An 11,177-nucleotide genomic window follows, 5' to 3' on the forward strand; every position below is an offset into this window, starting at 1 on the left:
ATGTTACTATATTACACATTTTAAAGCTAAAATCATTAGTGCCGTTGTGTTTCAATGGTTTCGTGAGAATCACCCGTTTAGTCTTTAAAGGGACAGTTCACCCAAAAATGAAAATTCTGTCATCATTTACTCACTCACTCTCATGTTCTTTGTACTGATAAACATGAAGGAAGATATTTTGAGAAATGTTTGTAACCAAACTCTTCGTGGACCCCATTCACTTCCATAATAAGAAAAAAGAATACTATAGAAGTAATGGGGTCCACCATTGGTTGGCACATTTCTCAAAATATTTTCCTTTGTGTTCATCAGAACAAAGAAATTTATTCAGGTTTGTAACAACATGAGAGTGAGTAAATTATGACAGACTTTTCCTTTTTGGGTGAACTACCCCTTTAATTGCTTCTGATGTCCATAATTAGATGTGGAACATGATTTATTTAGTGTAACAATGAATAGTAAAATATACACAATAAAAACTATACATTAGTTCTTCTGTTATTACAGTACAACCTCATCCTTCAACACCCCCCCCTCCTTTTTTCCCAAACCTAAAGAATTTACTTTATTATAACTAACTTATTAAATTATCCATTGCTAAACCTGTATGCATTACTCTAAATAACTCTTCATTTCACGCAGACACACACGCATACATTCACAAATACACAGAAGTTATCAGCTTGGATTTTTTCTCATGTTATTTATGTAAATATAGTCACGTTCTGTGTTTGCATTATATAAATAAAAACTAATTAATAGTAAAAACACTTATTTAGAGTCACGTATTTATTTCGCCTTTTTAATTGGTTAATAATCGTGAAGACGTATAAATAATGTAAAAATATTTTCTATGTCCGTGATCAATAGTTTTGAATGAAGAAGTTTGCTTGTTGAAAAGCGTTAACCAGGCCGGAAGTTTAAAAACGTAGACCGGAAGTAATATTTTGCTCCGTCGATGACAACATCCGGTTGACGAAATTTGAATGTTTAGGCTTTTTCAGATGTTGCGTGCGCGTTGTAAAATAAGCAGATTTAATTGAAATTGAGATATCGACACATCAACACTTTGTCGAGGTAAAGTTATGTTGCACACGAATAATCTGCACAAAACCGATGTGCGCGTTTTTTTTTAAACGAAATCAAAATGTCCACGTTTGTCTGAAGCTTTATTGTCGGGTTTAGATCAATTTCGAGTGGAGTTTATGTTGTATTTCATATCTCAATTAAGTTAGTCACGAATATTAAACACTTGGTTAGGGGAAGGTGACTTATATAATCAGTTTAACTTAAGTTAGATATTTGTTTTATTAATGACTGATAAACGCGCATGTGTCACATGATCTAAAGTCTCAGACCGGAAAATGATATTCATGATTCAAGTTAACCTACAGTAGCACTTAAATCAATGAAATACCTCTGTTAGTTTGAATGGTTTAGATTTGTTGTTAAGATCAGGTTCCGCTTAATCTCGCATCATTTAAATGTGCAATCATTTAAAGATTTCCACGGTAAACTCTTCTAGTTGTTAAATGGTCAAGGGTTCTTGTTTATTTCCGCTTTACATGAGATGTGTTTCATCACACAGGCTGGTATGGATCCTGGTACTGTGTCTCTGTTTCAAAGAGTTTCTGAGAAGCTCGGCTGGGATAGACATGAAAACCTTGATAAAGTTGAAGAAAAGTTGGTAAAATCGTGAATAGTATTATTCTTAACACAATATTATTTCTATGAATACTGATATCTATATCATGACTTCTAACACGTGTTTCACCTCCTCTTCTTCTTCTTTAAATGGAGTTGGTAAAGGGTTTGAATAAAAGCAGAAGGCCAGCGGTGGTCAGCACTGACTCAGACAAACATCATCGGACAAACAAACTCCTGATGTCTGATAGTGATGAAGACTCGCTGAAAGAAAATCGAATATTGTTGAGTTCAGATGATGAAGAATTCGATCAATGTGAGTGGACAAACACTTTTTCAACATGACTTCTGTTGATGCTCACAGTATGAAGAAATGTGAGGTGTTTTTGTCATCATGTATTTCAGTTCTTGCTCAAAAGGCTACGCCAAAATCCACATTTAAACCGCCCGCATCGGCTGCTAGTAAAATAAGGTGAGATCTTTAAATCAAGTCCTGCTCTTGGTTTATCCTCATGAAATATTATGGTCTGGAGGTTGTGTAAGTAACTCAAAGTCATTTTTCTTTATTTTCCCAGAGAATCCATTCCCGTCTTGTCTTCAGATAGTGATGATGAGTTTGAAAGCTGTAAGTTATTTTTCTTTCTCACTGTTTCCTATTTTCAAATCTATGTTTCAAGACGCGTCACATGATGTATTTCAATCAATCAGTTTTAAATCGAGTGAAAACCCCAAAGACTAAAGTGAGGTCCCAGTCTGTGAGCGGCAGTGAGGAGGACAGGTGAGCAAACACACGGTTTGTTGTATATAAGTTCATATGTATGAATATATCATCTTCATCATCAGTGTTTTTCATGTCTTCAGTTTGAAACGCTTTATAGTGGACAGCATGTCATCTGATGATGATTTTATTTGTGACAAGAAGACAACTTCCATTAGTAAAGGTACGTAAAGAATTATTATGGGCCACATTTACACTCTCAAACAAGGTTTTTGATTAATCTTAGCACATTTAACACTTAAAGGGATGAATATTCTGTCATCATTTACTTCCCTCATGTTCATCTAAACATGTATGAGCTTCTTTATCCTGTTGAAGAAGAAGATATTTTAATAAAGGATAGTAAGCAAACATTTAACTTTGACTTGCATAGTAGGAAAAACACATCGTATGGAAGTCATTTTTATAGATGCACACATTGCATCCAACAAGTTCTGTTTGTGTCCAGGAAAACAAACTCCTAAACCAGGAGCTAAAACACCTAAACGGCTTCAGAAGACAGAGAAACGTCCTCCGCCTCGCTGTGATTCTCCAGTCTTCCTCAGTGACAGTGATGATGACAGTAATGTTGTGATGAAGAGTACCTGGAGATCCAGACACAGCCGACCACCATCTGAAGAACATCTTAACTCCAGTAGAGACAGAGAGAGACCTGCGGTTCCTCCACCAGAGATCACAGTGAGCAAACACAAGATTGGAGATGAGACGTGCAGCTCTGAGGAAGAGTTTCAGTCTTTACTGGACCGAGTCAGACTCAATCACAATCTGGGAGGAAAAACACAAAGTCCAAAATCAGGTACAACTCGCATCGGATTGGTTTACCCATCGACTGTAGATGGTAATAGAGTAGATGAGGCATGATTTAAGGTTTAAAACAGGAGTCCTGATTCTGCAAAAATTAAATCCTCACCATCTTTTCTTCATTCAGAACCCAAACCACGAGCGCCCTGTCTCTCAACACCATCTGCAGTGAGTAAGAAATCACAGGTAACCCATACTCCAGTACAGACGCCCATCAGCAGACCTGTGAGTCAGACTGAACCCAGAGCTCCAGCCAACAGCAGGTATACACACCCACATCTACATGTAAAATATTCATATTAAAGGGACACTACACTTTTTTTGAAAATATGCTCATTTTCCAGCTCCCCTAGAGTTAAACATTTGATTTTTACCGTTTTGGAATCCATTCAGCCGATCTCCGGGTCTGATTAGACCATTAGCATCACGCCAAAAAATAACCAAAGAGTTTCAATATTTTTCCTATGTAAAACTTGACTTTTCTGTAGTTACATCGCGTAATAAGACCGATGGAAAGTTTTTTTTTTTTTTAGGCAGATATGGCTAGGAACTATACTCTCTATACTCTGGTGTAATAATCAAGGACTTTGCTTCCATAACATGGCTGCAGCAGGCGCTGCATATCATCAAAAAAATCTAAATAAAAAAAATATTGAAACTCTTTGGTTATTTGTTAGCGCAAAAAACTTGAGGTTATTGCAATTTTGTGAAGGACTTTTGATAGAGATCAGATTCAGAGCAATCATCAAAACATACACAGAGTTTGAACTGTTTGCCTTAAGGGGTTGCTTCCGGTTTTTATAAGTTGGGTAAGTGTGCCACCTGGTGGATAATAGTGGAAACACGGATTGCCGTAAAAACTTGGCATTGGCAAGGAAATGTTTTCTCTTAATTTACGAGTTAACTCGTCAATGGCGAGGAAAGAGTTAAAGGAATATTCCATTTTCTTAAAGAAAAATCCAGATAATCCACCATGTCATCCAAAATGTTGATGCCTTTCTTTGTTCAGTTGAGAAGAAATTATGTTTTTTTAGGAAAACATTGCAGGATTTTTCTCATTTTAATGGACTTTAATAGAGCCCAACATTTAATACTTAACTCAACACATAACAGTTTTTTCAACGGAGTTTCAAAGGACTATAAACGATCCCACACGAGGCATAAGGGTCTTATCTAGCAAAACGATTGTCATTTTTTAAACGGAAAAATAAAAAATATGCTCTTTTAAACCACAACTTTTCGTCTAGGTCCGGTCCAGCGTGACCTAACGTAAATGCGTAGTGACGTAGGGAGGTCACGTGTTACATATATAAAACACACATTTGCGGACCATTGTAAACAATAAACTGACACAAAGACATTAATTAGTATCAGTTGACATACAACAACGTCGGAACGGTCCTATTTCAACACACTTGTAAACACTGGGGCGAAGTTTCGCGTTCATCCTCCGTGACCTCTTGACGTCATGACGTATTGCGTGTGGTCACGCTTGCGCATCACGACCGGATTTAGACGAGATGTTGTGGTTTAAAAGTGGATATTTTTTATTTTCTTGTCAAAAATGACAATCGTTTCGCTAGATAAGACCCTTATGCCTCGTTTGGGATCGTTTATAGTCCTTTGAAACTCTGTTGAAAAAAACTGTTAAGTGTTGAGTTAAGTATTAAATGTTGGGCTCTATTAAAGTCCATTAAAATGAGAAAAATCCTGCAATGTTTTCCTCAAAAAACATAATTTCTTCTCGACTGCACAAAGAAAGACATCAACATTTTGGATGACATGGTGGTGAGTAAATTATCTGGATTTTTCTTTTAAGAAAATGGAATATTCCTTTAATGGTTCAACAAGTTTTACCATTCTTGACAATGATGTATTCCTATACTCTGGCCTTAAACAATAGTAAACATTTTTTTACAATATATCATGGATGGGATATTTTATATACCGGTAAGTAAATATTTGTAGAATTAAGAAAAAATTCTATAGATGACATTTTGTCTTGGTGATTTTTGATAAAACTTTTTTCATTTAACCTTTCTTTGTTAAAGTTCATCTTGTATACTGCAGATACTACATACAGTACTGTATATGAGTTTAATTTATTTTTAAAGGCACATATTATGCACAGTCCACTTTTACATGTTTGAGTATACATGCGTGTTGGCCTACAATCAAAAAATCTACACTTCTTTTTTTAACCCATTAAACCAAAGCAGTCTCATTAGACAGGCTGTTTTGATTTTTTTGTTAATGTGACATCACACTTATAAAGCCCCAGCTACTGACTAACTGGTTAATTTTACCCAAAAGTTTTTCTGAATGTGTTTGTTAGCACTAATGTTGCTAAAGATACTCTTGGAAGGGCAGTATATATTATAATGAGGTGATTTAATGTTTTTTAGTGTTTAGACTCTTGTCACTTTGATGTTGATATGCTGTTGTTGTTTATCAGAGTGGTGGTGTGTAAAACGCCAGGTTGTTTCCTGCAGTCTCTGTCTGTCCCTGGATCTTCATACTGCCGTGGCTTTAAACAAAACAAAGAGGAGCTCACCAGTAAACTCTATCAGCTCTACAACACCAGTGTGTTTGACAACAAGGTACATCTGAGATTTGTACTTTTATGGCATGCAGTAAGGCTGTGTAAATAGTGTTTCAGTTTATATTTACTGCATACTAAACACAATATAGTAATATATAGTGTGCACAGTTGCTAGTTAGCGTAGCCAAAGCAATAAATCTGTACATTTCTGGTCCCCTTCAGCTTCCCGCTGATATGTCCATTACTTGGAATAAGAAGATGAGGAAGACAGCGGGATATTGTATATCGGGTCAAGAGCGAGGCACAGGAAACCGCTACGCCCGCATCGAGCTGTCTGTCAAAGTGTGTGACTCCGCAGGTACTTAATGGCTATGCAAATGTCAAGCAATGCCAAAATCACAAATGGGATTGTGTTTAGAATGATTTACTGTGTATGGCTAATATAATGTCATCTTACAGATCGGTTACGTGATACATTAGTTCATGAAATGTGTCATGCTGCCACGTGGCTCATAAACAACGTTCGTGATGGTCACGGGCCCTTCTGGAGGCTTTATGCCCGTAAAGCGATGCTGGCGCATCCCGAGCTGCCCATGGTGTCACGCTGTCACAGTTATGACATCAACTACAAGTATCAATATCAATGTAATCGCTGTAAGAACACGTAAGTGTCAATCTCTCTTGAATCCTTTTGATCATTGCTACAAAACTGCATGATTATAGTAAATATTTACTGACAGAATTGATAAGCATCACTTTCACTGTTGCTGCTCATACTTGAACATACCTTAACTGTAATGCATTATATTACACTTCTAAAACATCTGGTGAATGATAAAACAAGTAAAAATCCCAGACGTTGTATGTCTTCACTCATAAATGATGAAATATTGAAATAGTCTCCTGGTCTTGTGTACAGGATTGGGCGTCACTCTAAATCACTGGACACCAGCAGGTTCGTGTGTGCTTTGTGCACTGGTCAGTTGGTCTTACTGACCCCATCAAACCAGCGTGGACCAACACCATTCGCCACATTCGTGAAGGAGAACTACGGGACAGTGAGACAGGAACTGACCGGTCAGAGTCACGCCGACGTCATGCGCAAACTCAGTGCCGACTTTGCCACAAAGACACGTCTCAGTCAAAGCTGATCTGGGATCAGATGCAAAATCTATAAATACCTCAAATTGTTGTACCTCAGACTGTTGCATTTGTATCGGTTCTGTTCTGAAGTTGTGATCGTTTACTGTGAATTGATTATATTTATGATTGTAAATCATACAATCAGATGAGCCTGAGCTCTATGAAATTTGAGCTGTATTTAGATTAGTGCATTCATGTTTATCATTTCATTCCTGGGATGTTGTCTTTTATGTGTCTAATTATTTTAAATATTGGGTGTTTTTATCTTCACATTTTTCCATAATAAACTATTTTATTACAAAAAAAAAAACGTGACCCCAGTCTGAGAAACTCATCTAAAGTCTACATAAAATCATCCTACATAATGTAAAGAACATTGTGTGAAAATATCATCTTGATATCTTCAATATTGACTAAGTAAGATCATGAAATTAGATTATAAGACTTTAGTTTGTGGGTCAGTGATAAAAACGATGAGAAATTCAAAAATCGTTTAAAAAAACTTTTTTAAAAAGCACACATCAGGCTTATTTCAATGCACATAGTGTATTTATGTTAATTTTATGCAATAAAAAATTATATTTGCACCATTTTCATGAAAGTTAAGAATTCTAATGGACCTACACTGCAAAAAATGATTATCAAAAAACAATTTCTTAGTATTTTTGTCTTGTTTTCAGTAAAAATATCTAAAAATTCTTAAATTAAGATGCTTTTTCTTGATCAGCAAAACGACCCAAGAAAATGAGCCTAGTTTTTAGACCAAAAATATTAAATTAAGTGATTTTGTGCATAAAACAAGCAAAAAGAAAAAAAATCTGCCAATGGTGTCGATTGCGCAAAAGAATGAGAAATATTAAATATTTTATCCACCTTGATGGCATGTAAGCGTAATCGTCAAAAAATATATATTTTATTAGTTATTTCTTAATGTAAATTTTAATGCATTTTTTGTAACATTTGTCCTGACATATGCTAAAAACATCTCTGTTTTCCAAATAATTTTTGACAAATAAAAAATCACATTACACTAAACTAGACTATATTATTCAATTTTGTTTATGAATATATTTATATTTTCATTTAAAGAAATACTAGTTACACCACATTGACATTTTTGCAATTATCCCCCAAATATTCTTTCAAAATGAAATGAAAACAGAAATTTTAGACTTGGTCCTAAAAAAGAGGATGTATGCAAGTAATCTGCAAATTTATTTAGAAATTTTACCCTTTTACATTTACTTGAACCGTACGGACACAAAATAATTAACGTCATTGACCCATGTATTTCACAGATAGGATCACATACTTGCACTTAAATAAAACAACAACATAACAGCTGGTTAATATCATTTATTCTACTTTAAATCATATTTTAAACATTTCAGTTGAAAAACAACATCTGGATGGTTCAAAATAAAAAATATATAATCACAGAATCAAACGATACAGGGATACACTGCAAAAAAAAATGGCTTTATTACTTAAATCAAGATGTATTTTCTTGATGAGCAAAATTACTTAAGAAAATATATGTAGTTTTTAGAAAAAAAACCACATTTAAGTAAATTTGCGCATAAAACGAGCAAAAAAATCTGCCAATGGGGTAAGAATTTTTTTCTTTAACTGTTTAAGAAACATGTAACTTATTTAAAGATTTTTCTTATTCCACTGGCAGATCTTTTGCTTGTTTTATTTGCAAATTCACCCAAATTTTATATTTTTTGTCTAAAACTGAACTGAACTGCAGAAATATGTTATCTATCAGGCACAGAGAAGGGATTACAGTACATATAACTTAAGTCCCTGAAAGCATACAACAGAAAAGAGTGATGATCAAGTTAACAGAAAACACTTTACACCTTATTATAACACAAGATAATCACAAAGGGATCAGGATCATTTATTTAGTGATAAAATATTTTTATATGAACAAACCCTAAGGCATAAACTCATAAAGAGTTACCTCTGTTATGTGCTAATGTTTACTGATCTTTAAGATTTAAGAATATAGTGTAAACGCTGACGTCTTTATTATTTGGCAAACTCAGAGATCTTAAATGACCACCGGTGTTAACAGGCATTGAGGTTTTGGAATGATACTGTGAAGGAAAACTCAAATCATAAAGATCTAGAAAATGTTTACATTAATTTTCTCACATTCATGTGCTTACGATGACGTTCAGTACAAACATGTTTTCTTCATAATGCGAAGAAATTCCTGCTGGTTTACTTCTCCGTCACCATCTCTGTCTGCTTCATCAATCATTTCCTACAAATATAATGCTTTCATATATGATAATCTTTCATAACAGTTTAATAACATTAAAGATTAGAGAACATATTTTTGGCTTGGTCGTTTTCTTACCTGTAGTTCCTCATCTGTGAGGTTTTCACCCAGTTCTTTGGCGACTCTCTTTAGATTCCTAAAGGATATTTTGCCGGTCTCATCATCATCAAACAGACGAAATGCTTTAAGAATTTCTTCCTTTGAATCTTTCTCAGCCTTCAGATTTACAAACAACAATAGGGGGACAAAAAAAAAACAATGTAACATATATAAAGTATGGCTGACAGGGCTGGAAATGGCAGACTATTTGCATTTAATTTGATTAAGTAATAATGTAAAGTAAGCAATGATGACTGAAAAGATGATTTCATGAGATTCATGAAAAGCAGATGTTTTAGTGGAATAAGTTTTGAAAACTTTGAGTTGAACTTTTACCATTTTCTGGGTCATCACTGCGAGAAAATCACTATGAGAGATTTTTCCAGTAGCATCTTTATCAACCTCTGCAATCATTTTCTTGATTTCTTCTTTTTTAGGCTCAAAACCAAGTGCACGCATGGCCACCTGAAGTAGAAATGCACATACATATACACATCTAAACCCATGACAGCTTTTGTGCATCACTTTAATATTAAACCACATTCTTGTGCTGTTTTTGTTGAATGTGAGCATTACATCTTACCTTTAATTCTTTCACCTCAATGTAACCAGAACCATCCGTGTCAAACAGATCAAATGCCTCTCTGATCTCCTGTCTTTGCTCCTCTGTCAGTTCAGGCTTTGGATTAGCTTTTTTACGAGGGGCCATAGCCCCTAATGAGGGTCTTTTAGGACTAGTTGCCTTTAGATTATAGAATAAACATAGAATAAAATAGAATAGTAAAGAACAGATTAGACATAGAAATAATAGAATAGAATAGAACAGAATAGACATAGAAAATAATAGAATAGACATTAAAATGGAATAGAATAGAATAAAATAGAATAGAATATGCATTACAACAAAGCAGGCTGGTTCAAATGTGCAGTGGCCAATGCAATCAAAAATTGTTTATCAATACAGGAAAAGACATTGTGCACATGTTTTTTTCATGTTTATGAATCATCACACAGTGCCCTTAAAAGATAAGACGTAAGAATAAGATGGATTTATATAAATGTATAAATAGCAGTTGCCGTTTCTGACAATTTTCTATGTATTACTAATGTATTTTTATTGAGTAGAAGCAGCAGTAGAAATAATAACACACGCATACGGTTATTTATGTAATACAAACCTATAAAAATGTTGCATATAAATGACAATAATACAAACGCGTGAACGAGATCAAAACAATTTGACTCATCTAAAAAATAAAGATGTAATTCACAAAGATTGAGACATGGTTGGACTCACCATCGTAATCGAGGAAACCAACAAGAAAATGTATAAACACTACTATGGCAAAGGCTTGCGTTATGAATATTAAGCACGCTTTGTGACGTTCGTCCAGTTCGAGTTCCCGATTTGTTGAAACAGCAACGTTGCTAAGACAACATTTAATATGGTAATCACCTTACACGACGCTTCCGGAAGTACAATATTTATGGGAGAATGATTCGTTATAGTAGGATTTGTAATTTCTCCAAGGTTCTCACTGCATTTGTTGTGAGAGCATACAGGATTTAATTAAACTTTTTGTTCGATTTTATTATTTGTTTTATATCCATTTGGGATTTTCATATTGTATTGTAATTGTCGTGGTGGGGCGCGCGCACACACAACCCTATCACGTTGCGCGCAGTTCTGATGATACAAGATAATTTAAATGAAGATAATTTCAGTTTTCTTAAACCAGTCTCATCAGATTGATATGCTTAACTGTATACTTACTGCAAAAGTCAGTGGACAGCAGATAAAAACACGTTATGACAAGTCTCATGTAATATTATATGATATTTTATTGATGAATGACGACAACAGACATTTAAGCACA

General features: G+C 34.6%; 2 protein-coding genes across 3 annotated transcripts; one reads left to right on the forward strand and one right to left on the reverse strand.

Moving 5' to 3' along the window:
• The first annotated feature begins 925 nt into the window (after positions 1-925).
• gcna (germ cell nuclear acidic peptidase) lies at positions 926-7,218 on the forward strand. Of its 2 annotated transcripts, none has more exons than XM_073854060.1 (13): positions 926-1,077; positions 1,589-1,682; positions 1,799-1,960; positions 2,050-2,116; positions 2,220-2,269; positions 2,353-2,422; positions 2,506-2,585; positions 2,871-3,218; positions 3,351-3,486; positions 5,679-5,823; positions 5,988-6,123; positions 6,225-6,429; positions 6,685-7,218. In XM_073854060.1, the coding sequence occupies exons 2-13, from the start codon at positions 1,595-1,597 to the stop codon at positions 6,914-6,916; spliced, it is 1,719 nt and encodes a 572-aa protein (XP_073710161.1). In that variant the 5' UTR covers positions 926-1,077; positions 1,589-1,594; the 3' UTR covers positions 6,917-7,218. The 2 variants fall into 2 exon arrangements, with proteins under 2 accessions (XP_073710161.1, XP_073710160.1); XM_073854059.1 differs by lacking the exon at positions 926-1,077 and adding an exon at positions 1,470-1,511.
• A 1,031-nt stretch (positions 7,219-8,249) lies between these two features.
• cetn2 (centrin, EF-hand protein, 2) lies at positions 8,250-10,749 on the reverse strand. Its single transcript, XM_055177433.2, has 5 exons — positions 10,598-10,749; positions 9,884-10,042; positions 9,637-9,765; positions 9,280-9,417; positions 8,250-9,183 (listed from the first exon to the last, which is right to left on the reverse strand). Exons 1-5 carry the CDS (start codon positions 10,598-10,600, stop codon positions 9,094-9,096), a joined length of 519 nt encoding a protein of 172 aa, XP_055033408.1. The 5' UTR covers positions 10,601-10,749; the 3' UTR covers positions 8,250-9,093.
• Between the last annotated feature and the right edge of the window lie 428 nt (positions 10,750-11,177).

The sequence above is a fragment of the Misgurnus anguillicaudatus genome, chromosome 16, assembly GCF_027580225.2.
Source record: "Misgurnus anguillicaudatus chromosome 16, ASM2758022v2, whole genome shotgun sequence".
NCBI classification, from domain to species: Eukaryota; Metazoa; Chordata; class Actinopteri; order Cypriniformes; family Cobitidae; genus Misgurnus; species Misgurnus anguillicaudatus.

Bases quoted from the DNA above. Each gene is read 5' to 3' on its own strand.
- gcna (XM_073854059.1), top strand. From the start codon at position 1,485: ATGTGCAATCATTTAAAGATTTCCACG. The intron at 2,586-2,870 runs GTACGTAAAGAA...GTTTGTGTCCAG, and splicing joins GACAACTTCCATTAGTAAAG to GAAAACAAACTCCTAAACCA. The intron at 3,487-5,678 runs GTATACACACCC...GTTGTTTATCAG, and splicing joins AGAGCTCCAGCCAACAGCAG to AGTGGTGGTGTGTAAAACGC.
- cetn2 (XM_055177433.2), bottom strand. The intron at 9,766-9,883 runs GTAAGATGTAAT...TTTCTACTTCAG, and splicing joins TTGAGGTGAAAGAATTAAAG to GTGGCCATGCGTGCACTTGG. The intron at 9,184-9,279 runs GTAAGAAAACGA...TTATATTTGTAG, and splicing joins TCACAGATGAGGAACTACAG to GAAATGATTGATGAAGCAGA.